Genomic DNA, 15,028 nt, shown 5'->3' on the forward strand with positions numbered 1-15,028 from the left:
TCTGGCCATTTGCCGTCCAAAGGCCAAACAGAAACTCTGCAGTAATCTCAGCTCTTCACTTTTCATGGGTTCCTCACCCATTTATATATAGATACAAACACAGAGAGAGAGAGAGAGAGAGAGAGAGAGAGAGGGACTGAGATCTTGCACATTAACCCCTTTTGTGTATGAACTGGTTGATTCCGGAAAATGGGTTCTCATTTCTGGCCAATGGGGTTGTGTTTCTGGGTCTGTTTCTCGGCTTTCAGCTTCATTCATTCTGTAAATTCACAGGGCTTCGGAGGTGGAAGTATTGAAGGCACTGTCCACGTTAATGGCAAAGATGCCATTGGTAAAATTGATGATGATTTTATTTGTGCAACTTTGGATTGGTGGCCTCCTGAGAAATGTGACTATGGGACATGCAGCTGGGGTCGTGCTTCTTTCCTCAATCTGGTATACATATATACATTAATGTTTCTCTCAAGAATCTAACATACGTACATTTGTTCTTTCTATTTTCCTTTTCCACTTGCATATGCTTGTATGTTTTTGAGATTTGTAATTGGTGTGTTTCCCAGTTGCAAATAATCTGAAATCAAAAATCCTTTTTATGTTTTTGAGATCTGTACTCTCTCTCTCTCTCTCTTTTTCTCAGTACTGTTGTATTGAAATAAATTGATACTTTCTTTGTAGAAAATGCTTTCTGATGTTTATTTGATCATTATTGTGCAGAATCTAGGCAGCAGTATCTTATTAAATGCCGTGAAGGGTAAGAATTCCTTCCTTGATATCTGATTGTTTCAATACATGTACAAAAAATAAGAGCCTAAAACTTACTTGTGCTGATTTTTCAGCTTTCTCACCCTTGAAACTTAGATTGGGGGGTACCTTGCAAGATAAGGTCATCTATGCTACACCAGACAATAAGCAACGCTGTGTTCCTTTTCAAAAAAGCACCACAGAGATGTTTGGTTTTACTCCGGGGTGCTTACCAATGAACAGATGGGATGAATTAAACTCCTTTTTTCAGAAATCTGGGTAAATATAATCTCTTATTTTTTCTTCTTCATTTAACTTTTAGATTTTCTTCAGAATGAAGAGCACCTAACATTATCACATGTACGCCTCTCCAGGGCCAAGATTATCTTTGGATTAAATGCTCTCACTGGACGAACAATACATTCTAATGGTACTGCAACTGGGAGCTTGGGACTACAAAAATTCTGAGTCTTTCATCCGTTACAGTGTTAAAAAGAACTACACAGTACATGGTTGGGAGCTTGGTAAGATAACAACACTGAAAATTTTACTGTCGTTATAAATTTTGACCCTGCTTATCTAGACAAATTGAATGTATTTCAATGGTGTTCAGGGAATGAATTGTGTGGACATGGAATTGGAACAACAATCGGAGCGAGTCAATACGTCTCTGATACAGCTTCTCTGCAAAAGATAATTCACGATATATACAAGGGTATTGAACCAAAGCCACTAATCCTATCACCTGGAGGATTCTTTGATGCAAAGTGGTTCAAAGACTATACAGATAAAACAACCACATCCTTGGACGTGGTCACCCACCATATATATAATCTAGGGCCAGGTATCATTGGTTGAACAAAGAGATTTTGAAAGTTTCTACTTATTCCTTTTGAATTCGCAACTTCATACTGATAAAATAAATCTTCATTCTGTGTTCTCAGGGGTTGATGAACACCTTATTGAAAAGATTCTTGATCCGTCCTATCTCGACGGTATTGCTAGCACATTTAGCAACCTCCGTAACATCCTAAAGAGTTCCTCAACTTCAGCAGCTGCATGGGTTGGGGAAGCAGGAGGTGCTTACAACAGCGGCCGTCATCTTGTCAGCAATTCATTTGTATATAGTTTCTGGTAACTTGGCTATGACAACTCATGAGCATCTTCTTTGGTCCTCTCCTCTCTTCTTCAATTTCTAACAAGAATCATATCTTGGATGTGACAAACAGGTATTTAGATCAGCTTGCCATGTCAGCAGCTTATGATACCAAAACGTACTGTAGACAGACATTGATTGGTGGAAACTATGGTTTACTCAACACTACTACCTACGAACCCAATCCAGACTACTACAGGTAGGTCACTACATACATACCGATCATACTTACCTTAGAAGCTAAATTCTCAAATATTAGACAGTATTTTAACACTTCTGCTGCTTTATCCTGGCTTTCTCCATACCAGTGCTCTTCTTTGGCACCGATTGATGGGAAGAAATGTACTGGCAACCAGCTTTTCTGGACCGAAAAAGATACGTGCTTACGCACACTGTGCAAAACAATCCGTAAGTCTATTTATGCCACAACTTGAATATAAAGAAAGACAACATTCAAACATTCTTCGTTTACTGAGCTGATCACAATTTTGTGCTGCAGAAAGGGATTACAGTACTACTGATCAACCTACAAAACACGACGACGGTGGAGGCAAGAGTTGCCTTCAACACTTCCTGGACTTTGCGACATAAACACAAATCTCACAGGTCTCATAGAGCACAGCTGAAGTTCCATCAGGGTTTGAGAAGTGAAACAGTAAGAGAAGAATACCATCTAACAGCAAAGGATGGAAATTTACAAAGCCAAACCATGCTGCTAAATGGAAACGCTTTGACCTTAAATTCATCTGGGATCATACCTAACTTAGACCCTGTATATGTAAATTCATCAGAACCAATTTTGGTTGGTCCATCTTCAATTGTATTTGCTCACATACCATATGTTGTTCTGCCTGCTTGCAGGTAGGCAGTGCTATATGTGCTCTAACTGGTATCATATAGTGCTTGATTGCTTAAATAAGAGATAGAAGAGAGTACAATTCAATTTCATCATACACCTTTTATTTTATTTCTTTTTTCCAAATGAGGACAGAACTACTCAGGAATTCAGCAAAGAATACTTGCCTGGATTCTTTCTACTTGTGAGGAAACTTTAAGCCTGAAAACTTTAAATGAGGTTGAAAATGCCAAATTCTCTCTACTGTTCAGTGCGCTACAGATCCATCAAGGGACAGCCCAGAAAGACTAGAAAGAATGCTCAGAAAAACTATCCCGAGTACACTTTTGGAGAGGGAGAGTTCAGGATACTTCTAGGAAAAAATGTACAAATGGTGATATGGGTATGACAAACTTTTGACCTTTCGAAACATATTATACAATGTGAAGTTGTGACACCTTAAACGGCTGTACAATATCTGATTACAAAAAAAAAAAAATTGTATTACAAGGAAGATTACGTACATGTATAACTTTCCTTCTAGACGTACAGAATGAACCAAATGGTGAATATTAAGTTAATTTCCTCCCACAGATGAAACTAGTGATACATTGAATGAAGATTCCCTCAATTTGGAAGCTTCATTCAAGAGAGAAGAAAAGAAAAAAGATGAAGACCAAACTACAAAAAGGTCAGTCTGTCTTTGAAAAGGTTTGAGGCTTACTGCTGGCAAACACCAACCAAATAACTGTACCAGTCAGGTAGAAAAATATCGATGGAATGAACAATGAAATCTGCATAACGCGGAAGTGAATTAAGACATAAATATCATGAAGGTAAACAAATGAAGGATGTAAGCTATGGATAGTGAAGTAATGATAGAGGCTACTTACACTCCACGAATGAGTTGAATCAAGAAGATAGCCAGTAAGGGCAACACCTATTATTCCAGGTACGGCCCCAACAGTGTTGGTAATACCCTGTGTGGAAAATATGAACAATTGAATTTTAAGAAATATGGTACGTTTAGTTTGATTTTCAAGAAAATGCCTACACATAGTTTTTAATGACATCCCATATATCCCAAGTCTAAAAGTAGATGCATTGTATACAGCTTTTAGTTCAAGACTCACGAGTAAATTTTACGATGAAAAAGACAAACTTCCACCACCCACCTTTCACACTAAAATGAAAATGAGTCAGCCCACTGAACGCAACCATGCATGTCTAAGATGAAAAAATTACAAACTTGCACAACCCACTTTTCACACCAAAATGAAGATGCGCATCTCTACTAATCCTAAAATAAAGATATTTTTGAAAAATATCTATCATGCCTACTTCGGAAAATAGGATGTTTCGTAGCATCTTCCAGCATGCAAATAAAAACTTAAGTGCTTGTAGATTTACATACCAGAAGTATACTTGCATATTCGGGTGACATGTCCTGATGGGTACAATACAATCCTGCATGTTTGATGATTGTATTAAGAGTTTAAACTGTAGGAGATTAAAATGATTCTAACCACCCTCCTCCAGAATCAAGCCTCAGTTTCGATTGTTCTGTACCTGACAAGGCAAAGCTTGAGAGGGCTAAACCACCAGTTAGAATCCCCACAACTTCCCAATGGGGCAATCCTAGATCAAGAGAGGAAAGAGTCATGCAAGCTGCAGGAGATAAAAAGGCAATTGTTTGGCAAATTTTTCGGACCTACATGTAGAAAACAAGGTCATCAGAAACATTAAGAATGAAACTCAATGCAAACATTATCTTGAATAAAATTTCAGTTAATAGCAAGTCATGGCATGATAATGGAAGCAGTAAGCTTATCATGTATTTCACATGTAAAATAGCAATTAAATAAAGAACCAAAAGAAAACACATCCACTAACTTCTCTGTTGAGGGATTTTTGTCTTTAGTAAAAACCTAAAAATTTTCTACTAAATTGGACCTTTTCTGATACCATCATATACAACAAAGTAGCGGTTTATAATATCATCGTACCGTAGTGGTTTGAACTCCACTGGAAATCAAGTTATCAGCAAATTGCGAGGCAATGCTCGTCACAAAGATTGAAGCCAGTGGAGGAAGGATAGAGACCTGAAACAAACATAAAGCCCTTGCTATCATACAACCGAATCTTGGTGCGCCTTCAGTCACAGAGAGGTAGATGATATTTCTAAATAGATAATACCTTATGATGTATATACTAATGATTGTCATTCCCATTGTCTTTTCTTTCTAATAATTGCATTTTTCATTATTTTTTCTATTTTACAACAGTGGATAGAATTCTCAGGTTACCATGCTAAAACAAACACCCAAGTGAATAAACTATGGAAATTTACTGGCTAATAGATTGAGCTGACACTTCTTATAAGCAAAATCGACATGTATGACACAATATGGGAAGCATTACTAATTTTTTCTTGAGTTGCTACGAATCAAAAGTGGTGTACTTTTTAGACTTACCCACGCAGCTTCTGTCAAATTCAGGTTCAGCTCCTCACTGCATAGCAAGTTAATTGAAATTTTAGCTTTTTCGTACACAAAATTTAAATCTGTATACCTTGTACATATGAAAGTTACAGTTCACTGGAAAAAAAAAAGAAAAAAAAAGAGAAGTTACGACGCAGCTACAAAATAGTTTTCAATTCTCCCAAATAATCACAAAGGTCTAGAATATTAAAGAGTTAAATTCATGAAAAAGGAAAATCATACCTATAACTATTTGAACACAGTTAAACGTCGGCACAAATTACCTAAAATAGGTGGGAAGCCATGCTAGGCAAGTATAATGACCCCAACTTCCACAAAAATGAGCATATATCATTGCCCATACAGCTTGATTTCGGAAAAATTCCTTCCATGGTACATCCTATTAAATGAAAGCAAGTAAGTAACCAATGTTGCATACAGTAATAGCTATATGTTAGGAATAAGACATAAAGCAATGATGTGAATTCAAAGATTTCTGTTGTTTTCTGAATAAGTCTATCAACAACAATATGTTAAATTCAAAATTCATCACTTCATACATTTTGGTTTTCACCAAAGAATAATTTATATGCTCATTAATAACAAGCTTGACCTGGCATTCCACTAATGCAAGCAGGCATTGGCTACAAGAAATATTAGTAGCAAAACAACCCAAGCTCAGCACAAACGGTCAAGATCATACATGGCACATGAAAGTTACCTAGATAGTACAACAGAACCCTGACTTCTAACAGTGAGAAGGTTAAACATGCACAGCATTAGTGCCGGGCACTCTAAACACTGAATGATATTCAGCTTAAACCCATCAATATTTTGACTACATTTTCATACTCGGAACCTTGCCTGACTAACTGGGTCACTAGCATTGCCCTAAGTCACACATAAACAACACAAAAAGATTCATACCTTCAATGAGTCACCAAATTCTTTAGTACTCCATGTTTTTTTCATATCTGTTGACTGGGACCCTATCAAGGGTTTTTAAGAGAATAAAGAATCATGACTATGCAAGAGATTTAGTATGTGAAAAATAAGGCACAAACATATGTTTGGAAAATTGATGATCTTGCCAACAATATTTGGTAAAGGGTACTAGTTACCACTCTATCCATGGTTTGAAGCACTGACAAATCACTATCAACATCTAGGACAAAATTTCTTGTGAAGTATGCATTTTATGAATAGAAACAAAGTCTTGTCAGAGTCAACTGTACTGGGATGCATTGGGAAAAAAATATGTGCACGACATAGGAATACACAGTGATAGAATGGTGCATAGATCTTGGGAAATGGTAGTGATCATGGTAATTGTGATTGCTCACACACTAGCAAAATGATACTAGCATCAGAGCAACAGACAATTAAGTGGCAGAAGTACAACGGGAGAGAAACGGTATGGTGGTGGAGGCAGAAGCAATAGTGGTGCCTTATTAAGTATCAAAGGTTCATTAAGCAGTAAAATAATGAGTATTATGAAGATTTATCATAATTCCCAAAACAAGAAACAGACCCTTAATACTAAATTGAGTTCTTATAATCTAGTCAACTTTGTGTTCGGATGAGTAATTATTAGCTAGTCAACTGCACATATTTTACATGAGAAAAAAGTAACAAGGATGATGAAGAAAGGGATAAAATGCTCACGTGGAATCGATTCACCCACCCATGAGGCTTGTCCTTCAAGAAACTGAAACCCCACATACCTTCAAGATTAATATTGGGAAGAACATAAGCATAAAGTCAGACTTCAGTGCTTCACAGTAACATATTATATATATATATATATATATATAACTAAAATATAAGAGGTACCCATGTTGAATTGGCCAAGTAAGTTCTTTTATAATTAATTACGAAGGATGATTGATACTTGGAGAAAACCCGAAAAAGAAAATGGAATATTGTATTCTTTCTTCCATTTTCTTTTTCAGCAGGCAGCAAAAGCAAGAATCTTTGCTTTCTTCCTTTTTTTTTTTTTTTTTTTTGGTGGGGTGAGAAAATGAACCAATTTCTTGGCATATTGATATTGTACAAATAATTAAGTTCTCACAATCTACTAGAAGTTAATGGAATTAATTCTTCATAAAAAAGAATAGGCATTAATTCTGAGAATTTTAAACAGCTACTTACCAACCAATCCCCAAAAGGGAAAATATGTAAAATACAGATTCCCAGCCAAGATTTTGGATAAGGGGCGGAGCCAGAAGTAGCCTGCAAGAAGTCCAAAATTGCAAATGGCTTTCAATAGGATGACACCAAAAATTAAAATATCCTTCATGTTGTATTCAGATTTGAATTTTCCCTTTTCATATTTGAAAAAAATAAAAATCTTTGGAAAACATTAAAAAAATAGGGCCTCTGCAATCAAGTAATGAAACTTAAGAAAATCAAAAAGTTCTCATTGCTATAACTTTCCAATCACACATCAGTGTAAGTTATTACTTTCAAATAAATATTCTAGAATATGTTAGGAAAATCTCATCCGGTACTTTTTGGATTTCAATATAAAAAAGCCTCCCAATCTACTTAAAGTTATATTCAACATACCCTGCAACACTTCCTACACTCAAACCACCAAAGACAAATGCTACAGCCCTTGAGCGCTCTTCCAAAGGTATTGACCTGCATGAGGTAAAGATTATTTAAACCATAAGGTTCTCAAACTCTAAGAAATAGGATCCACTAGATAAAACTGAAATCGAAGTAAAGAATGCTTAATAAACAACAACAACAATGAATCTATGATGGACCAAACTAAACACAACATGAAAAGTCTCCAGAAACTGGAAAGGAAAGTTGTATTAAATACAAAGAAAGACTCCATTTCAATAGTATTTAACATCAAATGTTAAAAGGCTGCCACACATTTAACTTTGGACAGACTGAGTCTTAATATAAGACCAGGAATTAATAGTTTTTATAATCTAGCTTCCAACAACCAACCAATACAGTAATAGTTCTATAATAGTCAAGCATAAAAAAGGAATAAAAATCTGGTTATTAGCCATCATAGCCAGTAAATTCAAGAATTATTTGAAAAACTACATCACTAACGAGAATAAAATGCCCATAGAAAGCACAAAATTTAAGCCAAATTACCTATATAAGAAAACGTAGTAGAACAAGCAGAATACGAATATACCAATTAAATCATACAATATAGTGTATCAAGATTGTGTGCACCCTGATTGTAACATATGAATGTCATACATGCCTGGCAATAAGGTCAGTTGCAGCAGATGGGGAAACGCCTTCTCCAATTCCTACCTTTACTTGAAAGAAAAGATCATAGTAAGTAAGAGGAACATTTGACACAATATCAAACACATTACAGATAACAAAGAGTTCCAAAATTAAAACAAAAACAAAACGCCTAAAAATGCTGAAGCATAAATAGAATTGGCAGTAGGTTAGCATACCAAAATTCTGGAAACAACTAAACCAGGTGTAAATCCAGCAACAAGAGGGACAAGTGCTGTAGCCAATGACCAAGTTAATACTCCAATCTCAAGAACTTTTCTGCATGGAAAAAAAAAACACTAGATGAGTGTGGCATGTCTGTCCAAGCCAAAAGATCAATGAAGATGCATTTCTTAAAATTCTTCTAAAATTCTAGTCGTAGTAGGAAAAATTGTGCATGATTGACCCATGCTGCAAAATTGTAAGTACAGATAAATAAGAAACATGCTGAAAACGACTATTGAAGCTTTAATAAACAAACCTCCCACCAAATATCTTGGCAAGCCAACCCCCAGGCAACTGACTCAACGCATAGCCCCAAAAGAACGAAGATTGAACCAATCCAGCCTCGGACGAACTCCAACCCAACTGATGCGACATTGGAATTATAGCAATACTCAAGTTCACCTGCAAATTAAATAAACAAAAAAAAAAAAAAACTTAATCAATCCTACTTGGAAAAGGAACAAAACTCAGAGCTCCTTTTAGTATGAGAAAACGATATTGAAGGAATTGTTGGGTTACACGCCAAAATAAGTCGTTTGAAACCAGAATGCATAAATTTGCAGTAAACCACAACCCAAAAACTGGGTCCACTTGTAACTTCGCAGAAAAATCCTTATCAACCATAAGTGCATCAAAGTTTAAGCTGACAATTCAAGACCAGTACTTGTTCGTTGAATTTGGGTCAGCGAGAGAAATAATAACAAAGCTAGGAGCAGAGCCAGTACTACCTTATCCATGTTACAGATAACGAAGGCAAGCGAAGTGGTGCCGATGAGTTTGTATCTGAGAGGTATGTTCTTCCACGGAGGCCAATCCCAATCAAAACCCACTTCCCCAGACCCGCTTTCCAGACCCGAATCACCCTCAGAATCCGAACCCGCCCGTTGGACCTTATCGACGGGGACTCCATTCACTCTCTTAGCTTCTTTGATGCTTTCTTTCTCTTTAATGCTGCAGAAGACTCTGAATTCCAAGTTATGCTTTGGAGGGAAGCAAAGCAAACGACGTCGTCGGAATGAGGAGACGAAGGATGAGGGCTGCGACTGTGAGCTCGTGGTGGGGGAAAATAAGCACGAGCTCTCAGCTCTGAGTGTGAGTTTCGCCATTTTTGTGTACGTACCTGTGTGTTCCGTAACTGTAACTAAAAAGTGAAGAAGGCAAGTGGAAATTGAATTTGTTCTGAAAATTTGGTGGTTAATGTTGTGGAGTCGGAGAAGAGAAGTAAGGAAAGGAGCTACTGCTTCTTCCTATTGGGGGCATTTTTGCGCCACGAAACAAATTGGGTTTGTGGCTCAGAATTATAGTTTGAATTGAATTTTGATATTTTTGTAATATTATAGCGGGACCCACCCACATCATTGGGTCCCAATTCCCATGACTTTGGGACGTAAAGAGGAGAGGAGTTTGAAAGGTCCAGCAATACTGAAACTCAGCCCAGCCCAGCTTGAACTTGAGCCTGATCAATCCACCTGAGCCCAGCTAGTCGTAGTGGGTCATGACTCATGAGGGCCTGCAGTAACTGGTGTGTTCAGTTGACTTTTTTAATTTTTTATTTATTTATGAACTGGGGGGTAAAACAGCAACTACTCACTACAGACTACCGAGTCCTAGTGACTCCAAGCAGATCATCAACAAGGCTAGCGCCAATCCAGCTCGGAGCCAATCAAGAAAACAAACACCTAAGTCCATATTTCTTTCTCTATATTGAAGAGCACATGTATCAAACTTTCTCATAAACTCCCAGCAACTTGAAGCCAGAGATGCCACTGGATGTAAACCAAGAGTAGTAGAATTCTTCACCAACTTAACAGCCACTGCAAAATCCATTTCCACCAACAGATTACGAATACCTCTATCCTCAGCAAGAATTAACCCAAAAAACAAGCCCCACATTTCAGTACCATATTGGTCCATGTACTGGTATAGACGACATCGATAGAGGGATGTTACAATTTACTTCAGGTACATAGGTAACTGCTCTTAACCACTCGAGTTACATATCTTTAGCATTCATTTGATTAATTTATTGATGATATGATGTGAACATGTATGCTAATAGTTATGTTTATGGTTTATAGGACTAGGTCACTTGGGTTGGGTGTCCTACAAGGAGTAAAAAATGAATGATTTGGGCTGGGGTAATGATGCTGCTATTATCTTTTGGGAGGTATATACACTCACTTTTCCTATTTTATGATTTTTATTTTTCTAAGTTTCTGCGAATTTAGAAATAAAATACAAGAGCGTTCAGATATGTACAAAGCTCTTCCTATTTTTATGATTTTATTTTTTATTTTTTATTTTTTAGTTTCCTGCGAAGTTGTCAAACTGAGGATTTGTTTTAGACTTTAGAGCTTGACAATGATACATTTGATATTTCAATTTCATAAAGCTATATAAATATGAGGGATTTGCTTAGTTGTTGTTTGCTGTGACAATGCATAGTTAATTATGTATTGTCGTGACCTCCCCATGGAAAATGTGGTGAATAAAATATGCAATGAGGAGGCCAAGTTGCTGGAATTGTTCGTCTTTCTCCTCCAAGTTACCTGAAAAACAGGGAAGTAAATCGTTCTGCCGTTGTAGAGGGGACCAAATAAATTAAATATTTACATTTGTCATGGCCCTTAATGCAATGCATCAATGTTGTGGAAGAAATTCTGGTTTAGAAAAAGCTTATATATGCAGCACAAGCTCACCGGATTTATTATCAGAGAGACAAGATGGCCGCCATGAGTGTCCAAGAAATGTCCATCAATGGTGATCAACCACCGCCTGAATATATTGTCAAAGAAAGCAGTTTTGGATGTATAGAGTCTTCCCCACCATTAGCTGATCAAATTCCCATCATTGATATCAGTCTCTTCTCCCCATCATCACTTGAATATGCAGAGAATCATGAGCTACAGAAACTCAGAACAGCTCTCAGCTCAGCAGGATGCTTCCAGGTAAAGAATTGTTGAATCTGTTTTAGTTTTTAGTTCACTTTTTAAAGCTGAACCTATTGTTCGGAATTGGAACTACTACATGTATATAATGTTGGGTTAATGAATTCCAGGCAATAGGTCATGGGATATCAGATTCATTTCTTGACAAGGTACGTGAAGCTGCAAAACATTTCTTTGCACTTCCAGTAGAAGAGAAGCAAAAATACTCCCGAGCACTCGATGGCGGCTCCGAAGGATATGGGAATGATGTCATAGTGTCGGAGAAGCAAGTTCTCGATTGGTCCTACCGTCTCACTCTCAGAGTCTTCCCACAAGACCAAAGAAGGCTTCATCTTTGGCCACAAAATCCAAATGATTTTAGGTAAACCTTGATATATAATGCATTCATTAATCTGTAATAAATTAGATTTTGCTTTTACTAGCTAGTTAGTTAGTTAGTTAAATCATTGGATTAATGAATAAGTAAATCTCTATGTGTAGAGAGATGTTACATGAATATGCAACGAAGATAAAGTTGATGATGGGGGTTGTGTTCAAGGCCATGGCAAAGTCGTTGGATTTGGAAGAGGATAGCTTTGCAAAGCAGCTGTTTGGAGACCAATCCCTGCTGCAAGCAAGATTCAACTTCTATCCACCATGCTCGAGATCCGATCTGGTCCTTGGTGTCAAGCCTCATACAGATAGGTCTGGCATGACAGTTCTCTTGCAAGACAAAGATGTGGAAGGTCTTCAAGTTTTGGTAGATGGTAAATGGGTTAGAGTCCCCATTGTTCCTCATGCTCTTGTTCTTAACCTTGGTGATCAGATGCAGGTACAAGTTTAATCAACTAGACTAATTAATTTTATTTCTTTTTCATTAAAATAAAATAAAATGAATGAATTGATGCAGATTATGAGTAATGGTATATACAAGAGCCCAATGCACAGGGTGGTGACGAATACAGAGAGGATGAGGTTATCTGTTGCTTTGTTTAATGAACCAGATCCTGAAACTGAGATTGGTCCTGTGGAACACTTGATAGACGACGGAACAAGGCCAAGGTTATACAAAAGTGTCAAGAATTATGGTCGTATCAACTATGAATGCTATCAGAGAGGGGAGATTGCACTTGAAACAGTCAAAATCTAATTGTTCTTCACTCTGTATCTTTTACCTGAAGCTAATAAATAGTTACCTTTTGATGAAAAAGAAGAACAAGAAATAGACTGGAAAAGTATGTTAGAGAAACTCTATCCTTATTTCCTCAAAGCCATTTCAAACATTTTTGCAGATACGGGCAGCCAGCCAGATATCCATAGACATAAAGTTTATTTTTATTTTTTGATGTGAACATCAATGTTATGTGCTGGATAGAGGAACAACAAAGGAGAATTATATTTTCACTGCATCAAGAGCTACCAACCCTTTCTGATAACAATGATAGTTAAAAGCACCATAATTCTTCACATTCTGATAGAGTCTTGGTCTTTTCTCATCCACCAAGTCATCCACTGGACCAATCTCTTGTTCAGCTGCTGGCTCAATAAGCATGGCCACAGATGCCCTCATCCTTTCTGTGTTTGTTGTGACTCTGTGCAGTGGGCTCTTGAATATTCCATTACTCATTATCTGCAAAAGAAGAAAAAAATAATAAATAAATAAAAACCAAACATACTAAAACTTGTTGAAGAAGTAATTAAACAAAGATCAAATTTTGATAGGCTAGTGGAAAGGGCCTTGACATGCAGATCATTATCTCTAGAGGTCTCAAGTTTGAACCCTCACGACATCAAAGTTGTATGTGTGAGAAATCCCCCACTCTCCTGTAGTTTAAACTATCGCTTGTGCTATAAAATACACAAAGATCAAATTTTGATAGGCTACAATAAGTACCTCCATTTGATCACCTAGATTGACAATAAGAGCCTGGGGTATTATAGGAACTCTGAACCATGTACCATCTTTGAAAAGCTGAAGGCCTTCAACTTGTTGATCCTGCAAGAGGATAGTGACCCCTGATTTATCTGAATGAGATTTGAGGCCAAGAACCAAATCTGATCGAGGACAAGGTGGGTAGAAGTTATATCTTGCTTGCACCACAGCTTGGTCTCCAAAATGCTTCAGGAAGATGTCCTCTTCCAGTTGCAGTGACTTTGCCATGGCCTTGAAGCAGAGATCCATTAAAGACTTTATCTTTGTAGCATATTCAATCAAGATCTCTCTGCAACAAAATAATGAATAAAAGCTTAGTAAATAACTAGATCATATATATGATCATATGAAAAGGAAGAAATAAGTGAACATATTTAGATTTACCCAAAATCATTTGGCATTTCTGGCCAAAGATTGAGCCTTCTTTGATTTTCCGGAAATACCATTAGAAAGAGGCGATTGGACCAGTCGAGAATTTGCTTATCGGAAACTATCAAGTCACTCCCATATCCTTCCGCTTCCTTAACTGCTCGGAAGCACTTGCGCTTCTCTTCCATTGGAAGTGAGAAGAAGTGTTTTGCTGCTTCGCGCACCTTATCTAGGAATGAGCTTGAAATCCCATGTCCAGTTGCCTGTCAAAATTCATTGATCAAAGAAGCATGTATTTGATATGCTATGCTTGGAATTTGAGCTGAGAGTGAGAGCATTATTTAGTTACCCACCTGGAAGCATCCCCATGAGCTGAGAGCGTTCTTTAGCTTCTCCAGTTCATCTTGTGAGCTGAAGACCAGACTGACATCAACGATGGGAATCTGAACTAATGGAGGAGAAGACCCCACAGGGCCAAAAGCACTTTCTTTCACAATGAATTGTGATAGTGGGGGCTCTTCAATTAGCATTTGTTGGAGCTCATTGGGGACTGATGACGATGACGCTGCCTCAGCAGGAAGAAGAAAGCCAGCCATACTGAGTTGTGAATTGGGAACTTTGGAAAAATGGGTATCTATCTCCCCAACTCCCAGCTCTCATCGATTAATTATAGTGTCTTTTTGCTTTAGACGGCAAAATCCAATTTCATTGTCTCATTGCCTGATTTCCAAGTAATTCAAAAAACAAATTGATTGATGATCTCATCACTTTTGGAATCGTAGTAAAAAGACAAATCTGTTGGATTTAACCTTCTTTCTCATCTTGTTAGCTGTTTTAGTAAAAGAATCAAACTACAACAAGGTCAGTCCGTCTCCGTCTTCGAAAAGGTTTGAGGCCCAAATATTTGAATGGCAGCCCAATTATTTCAAGGAACTAAATAAATATATACTTAGATCAGATTTTCCGCCATGGATATGGAATGGAAACGCCACGTAAGACAGAATTAAAAGAGCACCACAGCCATATGGTAGCACACCTAAATGCAAGACTGCCCCAAAAATTCCATGTCATATGCCAATTGAATTGATATGAGCTACAGGA

At 37.3% G+C, this 15,028-nt stretch overlaps 4 protein-coding genes across 4 annotated transcripts; 2 read left to right on the forward strand and 2 right to left on the reverse strand.

Annotated features, from left to right (window-relative positions):
• Positions 1–2,845, forward strand: LOC103341177 (heparanase-like protein 3). The gene is given in 10 exon segments (XM_089043238.1): positions 1–435; positions 715–751; positions 837–1,020; positions 1,116–1,182; positions 1,184–1,265; positions 1,355–1,585; positions 1,686–1,875; positions 1,971–2,096; positions 2,206–2,311; positions 2,313–2,845. Coding segments are annotated over 10 exon segments (1,719 nt in total). The 5' UTR covers positions 1–189; the 3' UTR covers positions 2,763–2,845.
• Positions 2,846–3,132: 287 nt separating this feature from the next.
• PHT4;5 (phosphate transporter 4;5) lies at positions 3,133–9,978 on the reverse strand. The gene is made up of 15 exons (XM_008244655.2): positions 9,427–9,978; positions 8,955–9,100; positions 8,653–8,752; positions 8,448–8,500; positions 7,781–7,855; positions 7,364–7,444; positions 6,878–6,936; positions 6,140–6,201; positions 5,497–5,612; positions 5,207–5,243; positions 4,739–4,834; positions 4,302–4,443; positions 4,147–4,199; positions 3,626–3,712; positions 3,133–3,526 (listed from the first exon to the last, which is right to left on the reverse strand). Exons 1-15 carry the CDS (start codon positions 9,802–9,804, stop codon positions 3,425–3,427), a joined length of 1,587 nt encoding a protein of 528 aa, XP_008242877.2. The 5' UTR covers positions 9,805–9,978; the 3' UTR covers positions 3,133–3,424.
• Positions 9,979–11,421: 1,443 nt separating this feature from the next.
• On the forward strand, positions 11,422–12,845 carry LOC103341175 (protein LATERAL BRANCHING OXIDOREDUCTASE 1-like). Its single transcript, XM_008244654.3, has 4 exons — positions 11,422–11,646; positions 11,757–12,007; positions 12,127–12,457; positions 12,536–12,845. The coding sequence occupies exons 1-4, from the start codon at positions 11,422–11,424 to the stop codon at positions 12,773–12,775; spliced, it is 1,047 nt and encodes a 348-aa protein (XP_008242876.2). The 3' UTR covers positions 12,776–12,845.
• Positions 12,846–12,865: 20 nt separating this feature from the next.
• On the reverse strand, positions 12,866–14,867 carry LOC103341174 (protein SRG1-like). Its single transcript, XM_008244653.3, has 4 exons — positions 14,281–14,867; positions 13,943–14,190; positions 13,520–13,847; positions 12,866–13,255 (listed from the first exon to the last, which is right to left on the reverse strand). The coding sequence occupies exons 1-4, from the start codon at positions 14,521–14,523 to the stop codon at positions 13,019–13,021; spliced, it is 1,056 nt and encodes a 351-aa protein (XP_008242875.3). The 5' UTR covers positions 14,524–14,867; the 3' UTR covers positions 12,866–13,018.
• Between the last annotated feature and the right edge of the window lie 161 nt (positions 14,868–15,028).

Source organism: Prunus mume, linkage group LG8 (genome assembly GCF_029339155.1).
Source record: "Prunus mume cultivar Tortuosa linkage group LG8, ASM2933915v1, whole genome shotgun sequence".
In the NCBI taxonomy this organism is placed as follows: domain Eukaryota; kingdom Viridiplantae; phylum Streptophyta; class Magnoliopsida; order Rosales; family Rosaceae; genus Prunus; species Prunus mume.

Bases quoted from the DNA above. Each gene is read 5' to 3' on its own strand.
- LOC103341174 (XM_008244653.3), bottom strand. From the start codon at position 14,523: ATGGCTGGCTTTCTTCTTCCTGCTGAGGCAGCGTCATCGTCATCAGTC. The intron at 13,848-13,942 runs GTAAATCTAAAT...ATTTTGTTGCAG, and splicing joins GAAATGCCAAATGATTTTGG to AGAGATCTTGATTGAATATG. The intron at 13,256-13,519 runs GTACTTATTGTA...CTTCTTTTGCAG, and splicing joins ATCTAGGTGATCAAATGGAG to ATAATGAGTAATGGAATATT.
- LOC103341175 (XM_008244654.3), top strand. From the start codon at position 11,422: ATGGCCGCCATGAGTGTCCAAGAAATGTCCATCAATGGTGATCAACCA. The intron at 11,647-11,756 runs GTAAAGAATTGT...AATGAATTCCAG, and splicing joins GCTCAGCAGGATGCTTCCAG to GCAATAGGTCATGGGATATC. The intron at 12,458-12,535 runs GTACAAGTTTAA...GAATTGATGCAG, and splicing joins ACCTTGGTGATCAGATGCAG to ATTATGAGTAATGGTATATA.